This window comes from Panthera leo, chromosome D3, assembly GCF_018350215.1.
Source record: "Panthera leo isolate Ple1 chromosome D3, P.leo_Ple1_pat1.1, whole genome shotgun sequence".
In the NCBI taxonomy this organism is placed as follows: Eukaryota; Metazoa; Chordata; class Mammalia; order Carnivora; family Felidae; genus Panthera; species Panthera leo.
In genome coordinates this window covers 33,275,529-33,299,448 of record NC_056690.1, presented here as the reverse complement: position 1 = coordinate 33,299,448, position 23,920 = coordinate 33,275,529, and the positions used below count along the sequence as shown (strand labels likewise).

General features: G+C 40.9%; 1 protein-coding gene across 7 annotated transcripts in view; it reads left to right on the top strand.

Moving 5' to 3' along the window:
* The window catches only part of LOC122203049 (piezo-type mechanosensitive ion channel component 2), a 468,341-nt gene that overhangs the window by 409,308 nt on the left and 35,113 nt on the right, over nucleotides 1-23,920 (top strand). For 5 of the 7 annotated variants that reach the window (XM_042909598.1, XM_042909600.1, XM_042909597.1 and 2 more), the window contains 4 exons: nucleotides 9,778-9,837; nucleotides 14,228-14,394; nucleotides 15,411-15,577; nucleotides 22,604-22,771. In XM_042909598.1, coding sequence (XP_042765532.1) covers nucleotides 9,778-9,837; nucleotides 14,228-14,394; nucleotides 15,411-15,577; nucleotides 22,604-22,771 — 562 coding nt within the window. The remainder of the gene's footprint in view (nucleotides 1-9,777; nucleotides 9,838-14,227; nucleotides 14,395-15,410; nucleotides 15,578-22,603; nucleotides 22,772-23,920) is intronic. The other 2 variants (XM_042909601.1, XM_042909599.1) reach the window with 1 other exon arrangement.

Here is a 23,920-nt window from a genome sequence, read left to right as displayed (position 1 = left end):
TATAGCTGATCCTAGAACAATGTGGGGGTTGGGGCACTGACCCTCACACAGTCAAAAATCTTGTATAACTTTTAACTTCCCCAAAACTTAACTAATAGTCTACTGTTGACCAGAAGGCTTACTGCTAGCATAAACAGTCGATTAACACACATTTTGTATGTTATATATGTTATATACTGTATTCTAACAATAAAGTAAGCTAGAGAAAGGAAAATGTTACCAGGAAATCATAAGGAAGACAAAATATATTTGCAGAACTTTACTGTATTTATTTTAAAAAAAACCTCCACATATAAATGGACCTGCACAGTTCAAACCTGTGTTGTTCCAGGGTCAGCTGTACTTTGAACTTGACATACTGTTAAATGAAAAGTACTGTGTTACAAATGGCAGCACATTATGAAACCATTTATGAAACAACGGAAACCAGCGTTCCTCAAGACAGTATTTTGCATTTTTAATGCATGCATATAACGGTGTATAAATGCAAGAGAAAGATCAGGAAGCATACTTATCAGTTACTGACGGTGGTTACTTCTGGGGGAGGAGTGGGGAGACTGAGATTAAGTGGTATGATTATCTGTTATATTTTGATTCATTACAAAGAACATATACATCGATTTTTTGTGTGAAATTAAAAATGTATTCAAAATCAAAGAAAAGCATAATTACTAATGGAACTCTAACTGCACAATCTGTCTCCTTTTTGACCATTCTGCCCCCTGCTGCCTCCTGGTAGCTTTAATTTGATTTTACTTTATTGGTTTGAAAGACAACATGAAGACACAGCCAATGTAACAAGTAAGCAGTCAAGAGCTAGGTGCAGAATCTCCCTTGGAAACCCACCCCCACAGGTGCCAAAGCCTCACAATATGTAGTGTTCATTTCCAGCCCTTACTCATGTGTGTATGTAAATATGCAGGCACCATTTCCTTTGTTTACTTTCAAAAATGAATCCGTGCTATACAAATCACTCTGGGGTAATCATTAGCAATGTATCATAAACATTTCTCATATTAAGTATTTATAAAACTATATCCTCCTTTTTTTAATGGCTGCAAAATACTCTACAATATGGATATGCATAATTTATTCAACTATTCCATCACTAATGGACATTAAGTTTGCTTTCAAATTTTTGCCACAATGAATAATGCTATCATAGATATTCTTGCACAGAAATTCATACAGTCATACATACATGTGGGTGTGAATGTGTGTGTGTGTGTGTGTGTGTGTGTGTGTGTGTGTGCATGTGTGTGTGTGTGTAGTGTAAAGCCACAAAGAATACAAACTTTCCACAGAAAAGTCATCAAAAGTGGGATTTCTGAGTTAGGGGGTGTGACTTGTTTTTTTTACTTTAATCTAGTTTCCCAAAAGGTTTTAGAAATTTATACTCCTACATGTAAGGGATAGGAGTGTCCATTTCCCCGTACCCTTACCCTATAGGATGTTATTACTTTTTTTTTTTTACTGTTGGTCTTTCTTAAGGATGACAAAAGACTTTTGTTTTCATTTGAGCTTTCCTAACTAATAAGACTGAACATTTTTTATTTCCTATTTTTCATGGCATTTTGCTTCCCAATCTAAGATTTAAACATTTTTATCATTTTCTGTAGTATCATTCTACTGGGTTGTTTGCCCTTATTAATTTAGGGACTATTTATATGTTAGGGATAGTATCCTTTTTTCATGTGTTACAAGTTTGTTTCCCCATCCAGTTTTTATCTTTTGATTTAGTTTATGGGATCTATTATCTAAACAAGTTTTATTTTTTTGTGATGTCAACGATGTCTCCATGTCTTTTTGCAGTTTCCAGGTTTCCATGTTGCTTAAGAAAGTCTTTCCCCCACATATAATACAAATGGTCTCCCTTATTTCCTCCCAAGTCTATTTACATGTGGAATTTTTTTTTCCACTTGTATAGTATTTTTTTATTAATATATGAAATTTATTGTCACATTGGTTTCCATACAACACCCAGTGCTCATCCCAAAAGGTGCCCTCCTCCATACCCGTCACCCACCCTCCCCTCCCTCCCACCCCCCACCAACCCTCAGTTCTCAGTTTTTAACAGTCTCTTATGCTTTGGCTCTCTCCCACTCTAACCTCTTTTTATTTTTTTCCTTCCCCTCCCCCATGGGTTTCTGTTAAGTTTCTCAGGATCCACATAAGAGTGAAACCATATGGTATCTGTCTTTCTCTGTATGGCTTATTTCACTTAGCATCACACTCTCCAGTTCCATCCACGTTGCTACAAAAGGCCATATTTCATTCTTTCTCATTGCCACGTAGTATTCCATTGTGTATATAAACCACAATTTCTTTATCCATTCATCAGTTGATGGACATTTAGGCTCTTTCCATAATTTGGCTATTGCTGAGAGTGCTGCTATAAACATTGGGGTACAAGTGCCCTGATGCATCAGTACTCCTGTATCCCTTGGGTAAATTCCTAGCAGTGCTACTGCTGGGTCGTAGGGTAGGTCTATTTTTAATTTTCTGAGGAACCTCCACACTGCTTTCCAGAGCGGCTGCACCAATTTGCATTCCCACCAACAGTGCAAGAGGGTTCCCGTTTCTCCACATCCTCTCCAGCATCTATAGTCTCCTGATTTGTTCATTTTGGCCACTCTGACTGGCGTGAGGTGATATCTGAGTGTGGTTTTTATTTGTATTTCCCTGATAAGGAGTGACGTTGAACATCTTTTCATGTGCCTGTTGGCCATCCGGATGTCTTCTTTAGAGAAGTGTCTATTCATGTTTTCTGCCCATTTCTTCAATGGGTTATTTGTTTTTCCGGTGTGGAGTTTGGTGAGCTCTTTATAGATTTTGGATACTAGCCCTTTGTCCGATATGTCATTTGCAAATATCTTTTCCCATTCCGTTGGTTGCCTTTTAGTTTTGTTGGTTGTTTCCTTTGCTGTGCAGAAGCTTTTTATCTTCATAAGGTCCCAGTAATTCACCTTTGGCTTTTAATTCCCTTGCCTTTGGGGATGTGTCGAGTAAGAGATTGCTACGGCTGAGGTCAGAGAGGTCTTTTCCTACTTTCTCCTCTAGGGTTTTGATGGTTTCCTGTCTCACATTCAGGTCCTTTATCCATTTTGAGTTTATTTTTGTGAATGGTGTGAGAAAGTGGTCTAGTTTCATCCTTCTGCATGTTGCTGTCCAGTTCTCTCAGCACCATTTGTTAAAGAGACTGTCTTTTTTCCATTGGATGTTCTTTCCTGCTTTGTCAAAGATGAGTTGGCCATACGTTTGTGGGTCTAGTTCTGGGGTTTCTATTCTATTCCATTGGTCTATGTGTCTGTTTTTGTGCCAATACCATGCTGTCTTGATGATGACAGCTTTGTAGTAGAGGCTAAAGTCTGGGATTGTGATGCCTCCTGCTTTGGTCTTCTTCTTCAATATTACTTTGGCTATTCAGGGCCTTTTGTGGTTCCATATGAATTTTAGGATTGCTTGTTCTAGTTTCGAGAAGAATGCTGGTGCAATTTTGATTGGGATTGCATTGAATGTGTAGATAGCTTTGGGTAGTGTTGACATTTTGACAATATTTATTCTTCCAATCCATGAGCAGGGAATGTTTTTCCATTTCTTTATATCTTCTTCAATTACCTTCATAAGCTTTCTATACTTTTCAGCATACAGATCTTTTACATCTTTGGTTAGATTTATTCCTAGGTATTTTATGCTTCTTGGTGCAATTGTGAATGGGATCAGTTTCTTTATTTGTCTTTCTGTTGCTTCATTGTTAGTGTATAAGATGCAACTGATTTCTGTACATTGATTTTGTATCCTGTGACTTTGCTGAATTCATGTATCAGTTCTAGCAGACTTTTGGTGGAGTCTGTCGGATTTTCCATGTATAATATCATGTCATCTGCAAAAAGCGAAAGCTTGACTTCATCTTTGCCAATTTTGATGCCTTTGATTTCCTTTTGTTGTCTGATTGCTGATGCTAGAACTTCCAGCACTATGTTAAACAACAGCGGTGAGAGTGGGCATCCCTGTCGTGTTCCTGATCTCAGGGAAAAAGCTCTCAGTTTTTCCCCATTGAGGATGATGTTAGCTGTAGGCTTTTCATAAATGGCTTTTATGATCTTTAAGTATGTTCCTTCTATCCCGACTTTCTCAAGGGTTTTTATTAAGAAAGGGTGCTGGATTTTGTCAAAGGCCTTTTCTGCATCGATTGACAGGATCATATGGTTCTTCTCTTTTTTTTTTATTAATGTGATGTATCACGTTGATTGATTTGCGAATGTTGAACCAGCCCTGCATCCCAGGAATGAATCCCACTTGATCATGGTGAATAATTCTTTTTATATGCTGTTGAATTCGATTTGCTAGTATCTCATTGAGAATTTTTGCATCCATATTCATCAGGGATATTGGCCTGTAGTTCTCTTTTTTTACTGGGTCTCTGTCTGGTTTAGGAATCAAAGTAATACTGGCTTCATAGAATGAGTCTGGAAGTTTTCCTTCCCTTTCTATTTCTTGGAATAGCTTGAGAAGGATAGGTATTATCTCTGCTTTAAACGTCTGGTAGAACTCCCCTGGGAAGCCATCTGGTCCAGGACTCTTATTTGTTGGGAGATTTTTGATAACCGATTCAATTTCTTCGCTGGTTATGGGTCTGTTCAAGCTTTCTATTTCCTCCTGATTGAGTTTTGGAACAGTGTGGGTGTTTAGGAATTTGTCCATTTCTTCCAGGTTGTCCAATTTGTTGGCATATAATTTTTCATAGTTTTCCCTGATAATTGTTTGTATCTCTGAGGGATTGGTTGTAATAATTCCATTTTCATTCATGATTTTATCTATTTGGGTCATCTCCCTTTTCTTTTTGAGAAGCCTGGCTAGAGGTTTGTCAATTTTGTGTATTTTTTAAAAAAACCAACTCTTGGTTTCGTTGATCTGCTCTACAGTTTTTTTAGATTCTATATTGTTTATTTCTGCTCTGATCTTTATGATTTCTCTTCTTCTGCTGGGTTTAGGATGCCTTTGCTGTTCTGCTTCTATTTCCTTTAGGTGTGCTGTTAGATTTTGTATTTGGGATTTTTCTTGTTTCTTGAGATAGGCCTGGATTGCAATGTATTTTCCTCTCAGGACTGCCTTCGCTGCGTCCCAAAGCGTTTGGATTGTTGTATTTTCATTTTCGTTTGTTTCCATATATGTTTTTAATTTCTTCTCTAATTGCCTGGATGACCCATTCATTCTTTAGTAGGGTGTTCTTTAACCTCCATGCTTTTGGAGGTTGTCCAGACTTTTTCCTGTGGTTGATTTCAAGCTGCATAGCATTGTGGTCCAAGTGTATGCATGGTATGATCTCAATTCTTGTATACTTATGAAGGGCTGTTTTGTGACCCAGTATGTGATCTATCTTGGAGAATGTTCCATGTGCACTCAAGAAGAAAGTATAGTCTGTTGCTTTGGGATGCAGACTTCTAAATATATCTGTCAAGTCCATCTGGTCCAATGTATCATTCAGGGCCCTTGTTTCTTTATTGACTGTGTGTCTAGATGATCTATCCATTTCTGTAAGTGGGGTGTTAAAGTCTCCTGCAATTACCACATTCTTATCAATAAGGTTGCTTATGTTTATGAGTAATTGTTTTATATATCTGGGGGCTCCAGTATTTGGCGAATAGACATTTATAATTGTTAGCTCTTCCTGATGGATAGACCCTGTAATTATTATATAATGCCCTTCTTCATCTCTTGTTACAGTCTTTCATTTAAAGTCTAGTTTGTCTGATATAAGTATGGCTACTCCAGCTTTCTTTTGGCTTCCAGTAGCATGATAAATAGTTCTCCATCCCCTCACTCTCAATCTAAAGGTGTCCTCAGATCTAAAATGAGTCTCTTGTAGACAGCAAATAGATGGGTCTTGTGTTTTTATCCATTCTGATACCCTATGTCTTTTGGTTGGCGCATTTAGTCCATTTACATTCAGTGTTATTATAGAAAGATACGGGTTTAGAGTCATTGTGATGTCTGTATGTTTTATGCTTGTAGCGATGTCTCTGGTACTTTGTCTCACAGGATCCCCCTTAGGATCTCTTGTAGGGCTGGTTTAGTGGTGACAAATTCCTTCAGTTTTTGTTTGTTTGGGAAGACCTTTATCTCTCCTTCTATTCTAAATGACAGACTTGCTGGATAAAGGATTCTCGGCTGCATATTTTTTCTGTTTAGCACACTGAAGATATCATGCCAATCCTTTCTGGCCTGCCAAGTTTCAAAAGAGAGATCAGTCACGAGTCTTATAGGTCTCCCTTTATATGTGAGGGCACATTTATCCCTTGCTGCTTTCAGAATTTTCTCTTTATCCTTGTATTTTGCCAGTTTCACTATGATATGTCGTGCAGAAGATCGATTCAAGTTACGTCTGAAGGGAGTTCTCTGTGCCTCTTGGATTTCAGTGCCTTTTTCCTTCCCCAGTTCAGGGAAGTTCTCAGCTATTATTTCTTCAAGTACACCTTCAGCACCTTTCCCTCTCTCTTCCTCCTCTGGGATACCAATTATGCGTATATTATTTCTTTTTAGTGTATCACTTAGTTCTCTAATTTTCCCCTCATACTCCTGGATTTTTTTATCTCTCTTTCTCTCAGCTTCCTCTTTTTCCATAACTTTATCTTCTAGTTCTCCTATTCTCTCCTCTGCCTCTTCAATCCGAGCTGTCGTCGTTTCCATTTTGTTTTGCATTTCGTTTAAAGTGCTTTTCAGCTCCTCGTGACTGTTCCTTAGTCCCTTGATCTCTGTAGCAAGAGATTCTCTGCTGTCCTCTATACTGTTTTCAAGCCCAGCGATTAATTTTATGACTATTATTCTAAATTCACTTTCTGTTATATTATTTAAATCCTTTTTGATCAGTTCATTAGCTGTTGTTATTTCCTGGAGATTCTTCTGAGGGGAATTGTTCCGTTTGGTCATTTTGGATAGTCCCTGGAGTGGTGCGGACCTGCAGGGCACTTCCCCTGTGCTGTGGTGTATAACTGGAGTTGGTGGGCGGGGCCGCAGTCCGACCCGATGTCTGCCCCCAGCCCACCGCTGGGGCCACAGTCAGACTGGTGTGTGCCTTCTCTTCCCCTCTCCTAGGGGCAGGATTCACTCTGGGGTGGCGTGGCCCGTCTGGGCTACTTGCACACTGCCAGGCTGTGGTGCTGGGGATCTGGCGTATTAGCTGGGGTGGGTAGGCAAGGTGCACGGGGGCTGGAGGGGCAGGCTTAGCTCGCTTCTCCTTAGGTGATCCACTTCAGGAGGGGCCCTGTGGAAGCTCAAGGGAGTCAGATCTGCTGCCGGAGGTTTGGCTCCGCAGAAGCACAGAGTTGGGTGTTTGCGCAGAGCGAGCAAGTTCCCTGGCAGGAACCGGTTCCCTTTGGGATTTTGGCTGGGGGATGGGCGGGGGAGATGGCGCTGGCGCCTTTGTTCCCCGCCAAGCTGAGCTCTGCCGTCCGGGGGCTCAGCAGCTCTCCCTCCCGTTGTCCTCCAGCCTTCCCGCTTTCTGAGCAGAGCTGTTCACTTATGACCTCCCAGACGCTAAGTCGCGCTTGCTGTCAGAACACAGTCCGTCCGGCCCCTCCGCTTTTGCCAGCCAGACTCGGGGGCTCTGCTTGGCCGGCGAGCCGCCCCTCCGCCCCGGCTCCCTCCCGCCAGTCCGTGGAGCGCGCACCGCCTCGCCGCCCTTCCTACCCTCTTCCGTGGGCCTCTCGTCTGCGCTTGGCTCCGGAGACTCCGTTCTGCTAATCCTCTGGCGGTTTTCTGGGTTCTTTAGGCAGGTGTAGGTGGAATCTAAGTGATCAGCAGGACGCGCGGTGAGCCCAGCGTCCTCCTATGCTACATGTTGAATTTTTATTCCATGAAGTAGAGATCTACTTTGTTTACTTTTACATAGATAGGCAATTATGCTATAGCCCTGCTGACTACATGATCCTCCCTTTTCCGAGGGAATTTAAATGCCACTTTTGTCAATATTAAGTTCCTAATTATTCTTTGGTATGTTGCTGGACTCTGGACTTTGATCCACTATCCTACTGTCTGGCTCTGGGTCAGTGTCATCTGTTGAGTTCAGTAGCTTATAGAGGTTTTAATATTTAGTGTTGCAAGTTCCCCTCACTACCCCATTTATTTTTCCAAACTTGTATTTGCTCTTTTCAGACATTTGTGCTTACAAAATTCATTGACTGGCTCTAAAAATGTGTCTTTTAGTCATCTTGTAAATACCTCATTGCTCTGTGTCATAGCGACTATTTCATGCGCAGATGTTGACCTTCAGATTGAAAACAGCAATAATTAGAAGATACCGGGACTGAAATAGATGTTTATTTATTTCTTTAATAAATATTTATTTAGCCGCTTCTTCTTTGGTAGAGGGGCTCATCTATTCCAGATTACTTTCAGACAGAAGAAGCACACCTTCCTAAGTGCCAGGTGTTGCCATAAGTGCTTTCTATGCAGTAACTCATTTGTCCTTACAACAGTCCAAGGCATTTTACTCTCCCTGTCCCACAGATGAGGAAATGAGGTACCAGAGAGGGAAGGAACTGGCCTCTGGTCACACAGCCATCCAGATGGGTCTGGAATTCATGCAGGCATCGTGGCTCCAGACCCTCTATCTTGACAAATGGGGACCACAAGTATAGGGGAAAATCCCTTATGGTGTAGAAAGTGCAGAGTTTCACTTAAAAAATTAAGCACAGATAAAATGGTGTGGGACTAGAAGGAAAAAGGAGAACTTATAGCTGGGAGTATTAAGGAATGCAGTGCTTCATGAAAAACTCTTTTAATAGAGCCTGACATCCTGCCAGAAGAAAGCAAGGCCATGTATGAAAACTAAAGGGCAGGTCAGCTTAGTTGATAAAGACAGGATGTGAAACAGAGTAGTGGAAAACAGCATAGAAAGTAAGTTTGAAAAGATTAATTGAAGTTAGATTGTGAATGGTTTCAGTACCATTAGATAAAATACATGGGGCCCAGTGAAAGTTGGATTTTCTTTTTTACATAAACAACAAATAATTTTTTTAGCTTAAGTATAATGTGGACATATTGTATGAGACCTACACTAAAAAAAAAAAAAAAGTCGTTTTTCTTAAATTCAGATTTAACTAGGTGTCGCGTATTTCCATTTGCTAGATTTGACCTCCATAGCCTGGAATAAAAGACTAAGAAATAAAATGAAACCCTATAATGCCGTTTTATGGGGTGACACACTAAAATATGTAACATTACTCCTAGGTGCTCAAAATTAAAATTTAATGGTATGTCTCAGGAGTCAGCACACTTTTTCTGTAATGAGACAGATAGGAAGTAAATGATTTAAGTTTCGCAGATCCTAAGTCTCCGTGGCAACACATCTCTGCCGGTGTAGGGTAGAGGTAGCCACAGACAATATGTAAACATATGGGTGTGGTTCTGTTCACTAAAATCTGAATCTCCTATCATTTTCACATGCCAAAATATTGTTCTTTTTGGTTTTTTTTTTTTCAACTATTAAAACTATAAAAACCCGGAATTCATAGGCCTTTCAACAGTGGGAAGCTGGCAGGGTTTATCCAGTGGATTATCATTTAGTCATTCTCAGTTACACCTGATTCTTATTCTGGAGTGGAGTAAAGAGAATCTGAGAGCTATGAATTCTTACAGCTTTCCCCCCGAGAACTCTTAAATTAGGCAGAATATTCCAGATTTAATTACAAAATTCCTTTTAGTCCAGGAGGGTAGTGTTGACATTTAATTTACCCTAAAAGGGTGTAACTCATGTTTGTTCAACACACTTCGCAGGTCCTGTGGAGTGGGAAACCCGAGAGGATGAACCAATCAAAAAGAAATCTGATGGACCAGGTAAAAAAATAAAGACAAATATGAGCTGGGGGAAATTTGAAAATGTTGCTTTCCCAGAAGGTATGTCGTGGAAGGCTGCCTAAAAACAATTAATCAAATACTGTTTCTGGACTGTGATTAAATAATCAATGTGTCATAAAATCTCATTTCTAGTGAAATTTCAAAGTGACTCCTAAAGGTAGATCTGGCCTTTACACTGTTGGCTCAAATGTTGGATTAGAGTCAGTTTGTAAATTCTTTTATCCAAATACCTATGAAAGGGGACTTGGGGGAACACATTATACATGTTCCATAGAAGCCATCAAAACAAAAGCACAAAAGATATTGGCAATTAATTTTAAAGAACATAGAATGTGTTAAGTGAGAAGTAAGTACAGTTGGAGAAGTGAGAGGTACTCTGGAAACTTAGGTCAAAGTCCTCACTTGATGAAGGGAAAACCAAATCCCAGTGAGTTTGCTCAGGACTCTAACAGCTACTACGTGACAGAGTCAGGGACAGAATCCGTGTCTTCTAACGTCTAGCTCAGTCATGGTGTCACTTGGGCTTCCTGTCAGATGTGACTGGGAGGAAGATTTCTCCATGAAGGAAAAAAAAAGGCAAAACAAAAGCCTCCAACTGAAAAAAACTCAAATGCCTCTCCAATTCCATAAACATGCCATTTCCTCTGTGTCCCCAGGTTCGAACTCCTGTGTGTATTATTTATCTACAGGCAAGATTTTGAGGCATTCTGATTCTTTTCACAAATACTGCCAAGGATGCCATTTGCTGACCCAAAATGAGACTTCCCGAAGGCTGTCTAACACTATCTGTGGCACAGTTACTTTACCCTGAACCCCCATTTCCAGATTATTTCACTCATACATATGTGAAGCCAGATAATTCTATTATTGCTGCAAAACTTCATAGAGTAATAGTAGCTAACACTTTAGATCACACATCTTTGCCGGGTGCTTTTCCAAGAGCTTTAAGGCATGTTAACTGTTTACTTCAAAAAAAACCCTCTCTCCCATTTAAGAGATAAGAAACTGAGGCAGAGAAAGATTAATTAACTTTGCCAAGTCTTTCCAGAAACCAATATTGCACTGTCTAGTAACTAACTAGAATTTAAATAAAAATTTGTAAAGAAAATAACTAGAGAAAGAGAGGAAGGAAGGAATGGAGGGGAAAGAAAAGAAAAAAAAAGGAGAAAGAGGAGAGAAAGGAATGAAAGAAAAGAGGAGAAAGAATGTAAGAAAGAAAAAAAAGAAAGGGAAGAAAAGAAAGAAAAAGAGAGAAAGAAAAGAGGAGAGAGAAAGAAGATAAAGAAAATAGATGGAAATAAAGAGAAGAGAAAAAAAGGAAAAGAAAAGAGAAAGAAAGGGAAAGAAGGTGAGAAAGAAAGGAACTTTGCCAAGTCTACAAAACTACCACGGGGTAGAGTTGGAATGTGAACACAAAAGATCTAAATCCAAAGTGTGTGCTCCTAACCATTATGCTTTACTGCCCCTATGGCTAAAAAAATAAATAAAACTTAAAAATGCAATCTCACATGTTAGTTTGTGATCACCAAGTTAATAAAGTATGTTATTCGTGTCTCCAACACAGCAATTTTAGTTTTGCCATCAGGACCAGCCTTAGCAAAACTGGAATAATCATATGTATCCTCACCACCTCTCAGGCAATAATTGTGAATATGAGAAAAAAATAAATTGTCAGAAATGTAAGATGCTAAGTTTATTAATAGGTGTAACCTCCAAGTCCCTCAGCCTCTCGGGCTCAGACTCTCTTTTGGTGTCTACACAAAGCAACTACAGATTCCATCCAAAGCACTGTAGGAAATACATATCTTGGTCAAAATTAAACCCAAAACGGGCTGGGGGGGGTGGGGGGACAATATAGGTGTCCCTGGCTGCCTCTGGCTCAGAACTGCTCTTCAGTGGCATCTGCAGGACCTCACTCTATTCAGCTTCATGTAGCTGCTGGTCCCTTCCTGGGCTTCTTTGCTCAACAGAGGATACTCTCATTTCCTTCCTTCCTCAAGTGCGCCTCTTGAAAGACTGTTAGGTCTGACAACATTTAATGAGGCTTTGGGGGAGAGCAGGGGTGGGGAGCAGCAGAGACAGGAAATAACTTTAAAGGGAAAGTCAGTGATCACTACTCCTACCTCAGTGTCTCTGCCCAGCTGGTGCCTCTGGAGCCTGGCTCATTAGATCATTCCCGCTTTCTTCCCCAGGTACCAGCTGGCAAGTCCAAGATCCCTGTTCCTTCAGTAGGTAGAACTGTTCAACTTCTTTGTTTCTTTGCCTTGCCCGCCTGGACTCTGTCCTGAGGCCACACCGCTGTTAGCTCAACTTCCTTTTGATGGTTCTCCTTTTCAGAGCAAACCTTTCCCTGAGAGAAATTCTGCCTTCCTCCTAGGCAACCCAATTCACAAACATTTGTTTTTTTTTTTCTATTACAAAGTTAAATGCTGAGTCAGACTGTGGGATTTAGAAAGAGAGAGGATTAGTGGTGAGTCATGAAAGGGTCACATCTGATTGCACTGGCTGGATTCGAGATTAGGTAAACTATACAACCTCCGGGGTCAGATCCCGCCTGCTGTTTTTATATGGCTTGTTAGCTAAGGATGATTTTGATTTTGATTTCATTTTGTGGTTAAAAAAGTCAAAAGATATGAAAATTATGGAATTTAAATTTCATTGTCCGTAAATAAAGTTTTATTGGAAACCCAGCCGTGCCCATTCATGGACAATGCAAACAGCCTACAGCTGTTTACACAGCACACCAGAAAAGATGAGTTATAATAGAGACAGTATGGCCTGCAATCAGATCCTGTCCAGCAAAAGGATCTTACATAAGTCCATAAAGGCTAACGCCCTTTTCTGCATGCTACGGTCATGATTTTAAACTAGAATTACAGACTATCATCATTAATCATGAATTTTCTGCATGCTCTAGTCATGATTTTAAACGAGAATTACAGACTATCATCATTAATCATGAATTTTCTGCATGCTCTAGTCATGATTTTAAATGAGAATTACAAACTATCATCATTAATCATGAATTTTCTGCATGCTATAGTCATGGTTTTAAACGAGAATTACAAGCTATAATCATGAATCATGAATTCATTTTACTATGGCAGTTGAATCTGGTTGTCTGTTTTTTGTTTTTTGTTTTTTTTTTTTTTTTACTTTTTCTTTTTTGGTGGGGAAAGGTTAAAGGATACAAGTTGTTTTCCTTGGCGGTGGTGGTGGTGGTGTTTTGTGTTTTTACTAATAAACATGAAGACAATTTGTAATTCATTGTGAGGTTCACTAAGTGTTCACTTTATTGCAGCTGATGTGTGAAGTCGCTAATAAAACTAAATTTTTTTAATGCCAAATTAAAAAAGAATTCTCATGGGCTCAAAATTTGGCAGCATGGCTTGAAAGGTTCCTCGTGTGCCAGTTGAAAAAACCCACTGGCTTACAGGAACGAATGAGTAGGGCAGGCAGTCAAGATGCCATCTTCACTCTTTGATTTTGATTCTGCCCTAAAATAAGTCAGGCCACAGCTGTGGGACCGCCTCAAACTTAGCAATGATCAGGGAGCTCCCGAAGAACTCCGTGAGGGAACCAGTGAGACATGCGTGTTGCCCTGAGATAATGTCACACACACAGTGCCAATCTGAACCGAGCTGCAGCCTGCCCGGGCTCCCTACATCACGGTCGCAGATAAGGAAGAGAACCCAAGTACATCAGGAATCTCACAGCTCCTGCTGGTTTGCACAGGACTGATCCCATGTGCAGAATTCCATAGTTAGCCCATCGCAGTATAATTAAATAGGAATGAGGAAGATGATTCAGGAGTATGGATATACTCCTAGTATGTGTACTGAGCTCTTTCCAAAATAGCTTGAAGGCGATTTCACTGAAATGTAGCTGCAGTGGGAAGCATCGAAGTCTTACTGCATCGATAGAATTGTTTCCAAAGATAATTATTACTTAAGAAAAGAAGAAATTTATAGCGAAAGCATGAAAGGACCCGGTTTCCTGGATAGATACAAACTGTTTCCACCCCTGTGTCAACAAGAGAAATCTCTTGGAATGCGATCTCTACTTCTGTTAGCTGTATCTGGACCTATTCTGACTGATGTTTTGACCAAGGATTAAAAATTCTATCCAAGTTTGGTTTTGATACAGCCATCAAAACCAAGTGCATGTGTAGAAAGACCCACCCATAGCTTCCTATACCGCCCGTCCTCCACGCCCCCCGTGATGCTGAGGTCCACACGCCCCACACCATATTGGGTATGCAGGTCTGAAACCACATCTGCCTTTGGTAAAACATCGCTGTGATACACGACGGCAAAATGGCTGATGGCATTTTGCTCCGTTGAAATCTCGTTGCTTTTCTTCCTCCTAGACAACATCATCAAGAGGATATTTAATATTTTGAAATTCACCTGGGTCCTGTTTCTGGCAACAGTGGATAGTTTCACAACTTGGCTTAACTCCATCTCAAGGGAGCATATTGACATATCTACGGTTCTGAGGATTGAACGATGCATGCTGACCAGAGAAATTAAAAAGGTAACACTGTTGGTATAATTCTTTTTGCTTCTTCTCACACTGTAAACATTTTAAAAGTCAGTGTCTAGAACTTCAAACAGGATAACACAAAATCTACAGTCTTTCAGACAGTCTTAACATAACCCCTTTGTTTTTCTGTATATCTCAATCTGTTCCACGCTCAGAATTAAAATAATCAGACACTACATGCACGTGCACACATGTACACTCACACACACACACACGCACATGCAAACGCACACGCACACACACAGCCCTGGGACAGTGGCCAGTTGATTCGTTCTGTTCCCTCCCTTCACCAGTTTGCAGGTGCACAGACGCTGCTGTCTCATGATGGATTATGTTGTTTAGTCTGGGAAATTTGGTCTGAAACTTCTCATAGGGGAAATTAAGATATATGCAAAGCAACAAAATATGGTAACATGTGGTTTATAGATAGTATTTAAAACTGATAGTTTGTTTCTGAAAAAGTTACTGTCACTTAACAAAATTATCTACATATGAGAAGGGATTTGTTTTTTTTAAAGTTTCTATTTTTATTGAGATAAAATTGACATGCAACATTATATTAGCTCCAGGTGTGCAACATAACGATTCGATATTTGTATATCGACATGATCACAGTTAGTCCGCTTAACGTCTATCACCACACATAGTTCCAATTTTTTTTTTTTTTTTTTTTTTTTTTGCGATGGGAACTATTAAGTTCTAGATTTTTAGAAACTTTCAAGTATGCAGGACAGTCACCATGCTCTACACGACATCCCTGGGACTGATGTATTTTACATCAGTAAAAGTTTGTGCCTTTGACTCCCTTCACCCATAACCGAGAGGGGATTTCTTGTTAGCCTTGCCCAGCGATACCGGGGGCCAATAATTCAATGAGTCAACATCAATCCCCACCTTGAGTAGCTTTGTTTTAATCCTTGCTTAAGGAGCGCGTGATGGCTGAGAGTTGTTGGTATGGAGAAACTCGCAGGCAGGTGAGCACCGTGGCAATGTCTTCCCCTCCGCAGGGCAACGTTCCCACCCGGGAGAGCATCCACATGTACTACCAGAACCACATCATGAACCTTTCCAGAGAGTCGGGACTGGACACCATTGATGACCGTCCCGGCACGGCTTCAGGTGCACAGACAGCCCACAGGATGGATAGCTTAGATTCACATGACAGTATCTCCAGGTATTTCATGTTCTAAACAATGGGTTTGCTTTTGACAAAGGTAAAAGAGGTGGGCTTCGCCAATATGAGGAATGAATGTGTGAAATGAAAGTTAATCAAAAACTTACATGGATCCCCACCCCCTTTGGGCTACCTCCCTGCATGCAACAAAGCAAAAGGAATACTGTCCTCCCCTTGACTGAGCCAGACAAAATCAGGTATCCATAATAGACTATTAGAAGTATTGGTATGACGCAGGGGCACAGGCTAGAGCTTTCTAAGCTGGCGGCAAGTAAGAACGAGCCTTCCTGATCACAAAACACTGTGTCAAGGGCTACGTCTTTAATTCCTTTGAAAACTGCTGCCCCATCGAGTATCTTCTATACTAGAATTGTCATCTGGTGCTGTCTTTAATCTTTTCCTTTCAGAATTGTTACTTTGTGATTCATAATAAAAATTAAGAAGGGATTCTGTCAGCTTCCATCTTCCCTGACCTGTGTGATCACGTGCATTGTTCTCACAACACGGACCCTGCACCTGCCACACACGGGCCAGCACCACTCACTGTACATGGGTTACCTCTTGGTGTCCTTCCAAGACCCTACAAGATGCATACTATTATCGTCCCCATTTTACAGAACATGAAGTTCACTTACAGAGAGGTTAAGTAACTTACCCAAAGCCACACAGCTAGGAAGTATTATAGAGCAGAGCCAAGATCCAAAACCACATGGTTCGGCTCAGAGCCCGGTCTCTCAACTTCCATGGTACCCCGCCTCTCGTGGCCTCTTTCTGCACTCCAGGCCAACTTTGAGAACTGACCTTTCTTACTGCCTATCCCAGTAGACTCCCCATTCTCTGCCTCGCTGTTCTAGACAGCTGCTGCTGATGGCACAGAGCTAGCTTCTGAGTTAGAGCAGAAGTCCCGACATGGCTAGGATGATTAGCTAGGTTGGATGAATTACACCTTGCACATATCTTCATAGGTAAAGAACATCATCACTGAGGACATTTGTCGCTTTCATTAAACATGTTTAATGTTTAATTAAACACGGGCACCTGTTCCATGCCAGGCCCCAAGATCAATTCTGACATAGACACATAAAGATAAGTCATCTCTAAGTAGTTTGAGCCTGGGAAGAAAGACCTACCAATAGGGTTATCCATAGACTCCTGGGTTGAGGTTCCTGCCGTAAGGGTGGCTGACTTAGAAGCTCTTAGAAAACCCTCAGTCCCACTTCATACACTGTGCAAGGCATCAGAGGCCTGGTAGAAAATCTGTCCTCCACAAATACTGGATATGTTAACAGATGAAAGAGAGGAGGGAACTGAGACTATGTTATCGATACCACATCCAAAGTAGTAACGTCAAGTTGAAATTGCAACTTGAATGGGGAGAGGTGGGTAAAAAAAAATGTTTTACCTTGAAGAGCTATGTTTAACTGTTGCTGAATTGTTATATTTGAGCTTCTCCAATCATGCCAGTTCTTCTGCTACCCAATAACTACCTATTGATGCAGATCTATATTTATTAGTATGGAAAGATATTCATTGCATTGAATAAAAAGTCGGGTTTTAAAATAGAATGTATGCTAAAACTTCATTCTCATTTGTTATGCATATATTGATTTAAATGTGAAATTTGTACAGATAAAATTCTGCTTGGATATATCCCTCCCTGTCCCCCAAATAGGTATTGATTCTTTTAAAGTCCTTTGAGGGATAATAAAAGGCATTATATTTTTCCTTTAATTTGGGGATAATCTTTGCTCATTTGTCAGTTCCAAAGAAACATAATATTTTAGCTATTGTAGATTTTTGTGAGAAGAGATACTCAGGGCAAAAACTCTTAAGAGTTTCAAGGTCAAAGGGCGCCTGGGTGGTTCAGTCAGTTGAGCATCCGACTTCGACTTCGACTCAGGTCATGATCTCACAGCTTGTGAGTTCCAGCCCTACGTCAGGCTCTATGCTGACACCTAGGAGCCTGGAGCTTGCTTTGGATTCTGTGTCCCTCTCTTGCTCTGCCCCTCCCCCACTCATGCTCGGTCTCTGTCTCTCTCTTTCTCTCTCAAAAATAAATAAACATTAATTTTTAATTAAAAAAAAGTTTCAAGGTCAAAGCATTTATTTGCTAATTGAGATCCTGTTCAAGATGCTTTTAATTTCTAGAATAAAATATTTGATGTTAGAACAGTGGGTATGCTAATAAAATTTTCTCATTCTCTTTCCACCCAGGCGTACACACATTTCTCAATCAGTAGTTTTTGAAACCATTAGTAATAGCAAAGTTACAACGTGAAAATTTAGTTTTCATGTCCTTTGATTGGCAAGTGCTGACAGCGCCCCCTTGTGTGCCTTCACTTTCAGAAAAATAGCATTTTTGAAAGGGGAACTTCATTCTCTTTGGACAGACTCCACTGAGACAAAAAATCATTATGGTTTATATTTTATTTTTATTTTCTGCAAATCATAATAACTCGTCTATTTGGAAGCTTCCAACTTCTTAAATTTGTTCTTGTTGCAACAGTTTTCTATCTACAAATCAGTCATTTAAACAGAATTATTTTCTCTCGATTCATTTTGATGCGAAAACTGAAAATCCATTTCTGTCTACCTTCTACCCAGGCTCTTACATATCCCACGTTACTTCGTGGTAGCTATTCCCATAATAATGAATAAAGCCTGCATGAACGTGGGTACAAAAGTATACAATGTGTCAACAGGGAGGCAGAGGGAGGCAAGATTTGTTTGAAGGTAGTGAATATTCAAGATGCTGACAGATGCTACTTTCTAGTGAGAGGGGTCAACGAAGGCCCCCGGGGGATCACACAGTTTCCAGATCCACACACTCTGTAACCTATTCATGACCAAACTGGTTTAAAAAAAAAAAAAAAAAAAAAAAGGAGAATGGTAAGATGTATACTTCTCAAGATACATCTTAGTTACTTAGTGAGTTATTGCATACCATGTACAAATGTCCTGCTGCATTCAGCTTCGGACAGCACTGCTGTGTATTGCACACTGGGTCTGACCCAAACCGTTTTCCCTTATCTGCATTCCAGAATAAAAGGCTTCAGTCAGCTCTGGTTAACTTAACAGAAAGTCATGTTCATATTCAACTGGGATGATTTCCTCCCACATAGCGAAGAATACACTTAACATCCACCCAGGATATATAATGTGGTTATTGCATATTTATTTGCATCTGTTCTTAAAAAATAATAATAATAATGGCCATAATAAGACTTATTTTTTTCTAATGAACGTTTTTTTAACCTCTTCCCTTGCCTAGTTTCATAATACAGAGGGTATTGTTGTTGCTGTTGTTACCTGGGTCCCTAAGCTTGGCAAATAAAAAGGAGAATGGATGGAATAACTTTCCCTCAATAATTTGCAATGACACTGCTAGTAATTGGCAACATTATTTTTCATGAACCGCTTTTCTTTTGAAGTTTCATGAAGCTGTGTCCTATCTCCCAAAGGGGAAAACTACCCAGAAATATAATTTTTTTTTCCATACATTTTCGAGGGTTTTACAGGCGTTCTGGCCTGGCTGGAAAATAGCTGCTCAGGAACCAAACTGAATCAAATAAATCAAAGAGAATTAGAGAGTAGACTGACAACGAGTTGTCCATAAAATAAACACGTGATGCCTGTATTAGTGACTTGTAACTGCATAGTAATTGACAACAAGCCCAGTGAAGAAATCAACTTAATATTATAAATCACAACAGAAGAGGGATTTAAAAAAGGAAGAAGAAGATTGATCAAAATGAAATCAAGTAAACTACCTTTAAGTTGGACCCAAGATTACAAGTGTAAAACCTATCCCGTGATTAAAAACCGTGAGGTAGGAATTATTTAAATCCATTGATTGCTTTTTAACAAAGACTGGCAAAATATCCTCCAAACTTAAAACCAGTCAATCAGTCAATAAATTTATTAGTAGCAAACGAGTACCTTTGAAACTAGTTCCTGGGGTGCCGGGGTGGCTCAGTTGCTTAAGCGTCCGACTCTTGACTTCGGTTCAGGTCGTGATGCCAGGATCGTGCGATTGAGCCCCGTGTTGGGCTCCACACTGAGTGTGCAGCCTGCCTAAGATTCTCTCTCTCTCTCTCTCTTTCTCGCTGTCCCTCTGTCCCTCTCCCCACTCGCTCTCTCTCTAAAATAAAAACATAAAAAAAAAAAAGAATTACAATTCGTTCCTAATGTATTTTTTACTTTTTATTTCAACCTAAAGAAAGGGGAGGCACAGTAGAGGTCATTATGTTGTTAACAAATGAGTTAACATACCTGCCTTTTTCTTAGTGGCTGACCTCCCCTTCTGGTTTTTTTGCTTTAGGAAACTATCCAATCTGCAGACAAAATTTGTCTACACTGAAGTCTGCTGGAAGCCATGCTGATTACTAGAAAGGCAGGAATCTTCCCTAGAAGGGATTCCGAGTGGAAGGTCACTCTGAGACACCTGTGTCATTAGACAGGGTCTAGCATCGTCCCCCAGTGGGGCTGCGCATGGCCCCCCCTCCCCGTGCAGAGGACCCAGCCTGGATGGGGCTGTCGCACCTGCCACACATGCTCTGGCTTCCACGTCACCCGTTTTCACCTTTGGGCGTACTGCAGATGGAATGGGGATAAAAGCCTAACAAATGACTTTTTATTCCCTTGACTTATTGCAAAAGTCACGATTTCCTTCAAATCCAGCTGTAAAACGGCACTTATGTTAATGGTTGTTTCCTGAAATCAGATATCGTCTACATTCCTCGAAAATAAAGTATTTTAAATAGCTGCAAGAAGCATTAGATGACATTCCAAAGAGCTTTCCTAGATACCAAAGGAGTGGTCATCACTTGAAATGTGTCACCAAAAAGGCGTGGGCTGATCAGGGAGGTGACAGCAACTGTCCCTTTCACCTTTGTCATCCGGGCCTGTTATCAGAAAGCACCTAATCTTCCCTTTCACTTTTAAAATGCCCTGGATCGGACGACAGATTGGTCACACTGCAAATAACCAAACTGGGTGGGATGGTGTGGGCTCTGAGGGTCAGCCAGTGTGACAGCGGACCCAGGAATTAACAAGATGAAGCCGACGTTGGGATTAGAACAGTGGTTCCCACGCAGAAAATCTGAGCAGGGCCACAGGAGAGGGCACACGGTGTCTTTTTGCCTGCATGCTAACCCCTAAATGGCGGTAAGGGTGCACCCCTAAAACTAGAAAATTAAATACAGAAGTCCAAAGATCCATTTCCCTCATCTTATAAATGAGAGAGAACAGGTTATATGTTATCAATTCTATAAACTTAAAGTCAAAAATTTCTACCGAACAACTTTATCAAATAAGCAATAATATCTGTAGTTATTTTCATCACAATGAAACCTCTTCTGATTCTTAGAGAGGGAGAGAGAGAGGGAGACCTCAGAGAGGAGAATGAATTTCTCTAAACCCCCAGAGCCAGTTCATGTCAGCGTGGGGACTTGAGCCCAGCCCTCACTGCACTTGGCCAGTGCGTTTCTACTCGATCTTGTCCTCCTCTCCTCATTGTATAAAGGATTTGGTGATATCTAGAGGAGTTGGGGCCTTTTAAAAAAACAAAAAAAACAAAAAAAAAAAACAGTCGCTATGGCCTTATTAGAGACCATCTGGTTGTTCCCCAACTCTCTTCTGTCACTGCCCTGCATCTTGACCACATGCACAGCATGTTACCTGCACTGCACGGGGGCCCCACCGAGCACTCATGGGCTTGGTGCCACAGCTCTCGGAACCTGAAAAGCCCTTTAACTGGTCCCGCGAGTGAGTGACTCAGATATCCCTACACTCCCTGAGCCCTGGACGTTGTCACTTCCTGAATGGTTTCCATTGCTGCCTCACAATGTCTGACTGAGCACATCTGGCTGTGTGGGCTGGGCACACAGTAGGCCTCAGTCACTCACATGATAATGGTGTTCGGCCAGGGGATCAGCCATCCTGTGTCACAAAGTCCTGTCCCGCTGGGTCAGCCAGGTCATTAGTGCTCAGGTTAGAAGATTCTTCATTCCAGTAGTCTCCTGCAGAGGTTCTTCGGGTGCCTGTACCCCTTTGGGTTAAACTATATGTCAGCACTGAAATTCTGCCCACGTCATAACTCTGTCTGCTTCTTCCTCAGTTGCTCACGCAGTCCCCAGTCCTGAATCAACCAGCCTTCTCTCCCCCAGTGTCGCTCCGTGGGGTAACAAGAAGTGAGGATTTTAGCCCATGGGTTCTCGCCCTAAATAACATCTGCCAAGACCTAAAACGTGATCCAGAAGAAAAAATTCATTAGTCAAAATGAAAAGTTAACAGACAAAATGACCCTGCCATTGCTAGACTTCCTCTGTTGTTTTCTTTGTACCATTTTCTTTCTTTCTTTCTTTTTCTTTTTCTTTTTTTCCGATGTTGGTTTATATCTGGTTGCAGATCAAACCAGCATCTCTTTCACACGCAAGGCATCTAGTTTGGCTTCACTGAATACCACTCAGAAAATGGGGTGGATAATTCAGTTTGTCATGGTCATTTCTGAGCCTCGCTCCCTCTCTCATCTTGGAGACTGTTACGTTTTTTCTAAAAATGAAATGTTCTATATAAATATTACCCAAGCAGGTATTTCTGCTTAAGCCATTTGGTTACCAAATGGTTTCAATGAACTCAGGATTGGGAGCTCCAAATAAAACATATCTTCTCTAATTTAAAAACAAAACCAAACTCAGCTACAAAGTCATGAAGTACGAATTCTGCTCTGCGAAAGAAATATTGGGACTTGTAATTCTTCTATTTCCCTGTCCCACCCAGAGAGTGACGTTTCCTGATTTATTGCCAGCCGGGATACTTTTATAAAAACCTAGTACTGCTGTGTTTTCTCGTCCGGCCAAACAGGTCCTTCCCCATCCTTGAGCCCCGCTGTGGCGCTCGTTGTCCGTAGTATTGGTGTCGTGTGTGATTTGCTGCATGACCGTGTGTTGGTCAGTTGAGCCGTGCGTAAACTGATGTACCGCTGGTGTTTTAACACTGTGTCTCTGTAACTGTTTGCGCTGCTAGCTGCTACACTGAAGCAACCATGCTGTTCTCAAGGCAGTCTACCCTTGACGATTTAGATGGACCAGAAACTGTTCCTAAAACAAGTGAGCGTGCTCGACCTAGGCTTCGTAAAATGTTCAGCATGGATATGTCCTCCTCATCAGCTGACAGTGGCAGTTTAGCATCAAGGTGCTTAACTCGTGCATGCTTTGTTTTTTCCCTCACGTTACCACTTTTCCCCCTTCGTGTCATTGCAAACATAAGCTCTCGTGATGTCCGTTTGGTTTTGGTTTTGGTTTCTTAATTTTTATTTTAAGAATTTGCATGACTAACCAAAAGCATAACCGCCGCTCATTCTGGGACATGACTGGTCACTCCCAGGACAGCGTTCTCTTACACTAACCGCTCTTTGGTTTTTGTCTGTTAGGAGTTTCTTAAAAATCCTTATTACAAACGTTGTCCTCCATTTTGTAAGTATCTTCCACTCCCTAGGCGTAAAGAGATAAGCATGCTCCCTCCTTGATGGAGAGCTCGTGTAGGCAGTCCTCACAGAGGAAAAGGGGCCAGGAAATATAGAAGACTTTTTCTCATGATTTCATCAAAAGAGACATGTAATAGAAGAAAAAAAAATTTTAAATCTGCCACATGGAGTCATTTTTAGTGGATAAGACCAAATCTACAGAACTTAGAATATACTTTACCATTGGCTTTTGTAAAGAATATTATCGTGCGGTAGAATATAGAGCCTTTGCCGACTGGAACTTATTGCTTTGGGCTTGAGTTTTCTCATTAAGTCCTACCGTAAGACAATACTCATTTAGAAATGAAATGATTTACATACAGTCCCAAAGCTCTTTGTGGAATTGCCTTTTTGAATGGTCCACGGGGGCACAGAAACATCAGCTGCATTGCGCTTCTCGTGACACCAGAAAATCACCCGAACCAAGACAAATTTCAGTTTTGACCATGCACAGTGGTAAATCAGAGGGGTGTTAACTTATTCTCTTCCATTGCACTCGGTTGAGTCCTGAAGGTACCAAGACTCGTTGACTCCCTTCAGGGCCAGACCTGACCCAAAACCATAAAGAACGTGCTTGTAATTGGTTAGAGTCCAGCTGGAAGTTAGACTTGATGTGGGGTTGGCTCCACTGTTCTGAAAATTGCCTGGGGTGATCAATTTCATGGCCTTCCTAGGAGGTAAGTCCTAGAAAAATACACAGTTTGCCTTGGCATTCCAAGAGCTTTCTATGCGATGTCCCGTACTGAAGTCCAAGGTCCTGGGAACATAAACACATGAGTGGGCACCAGGGGTTCACATAAAAGTTCCTCGGTCTCAGG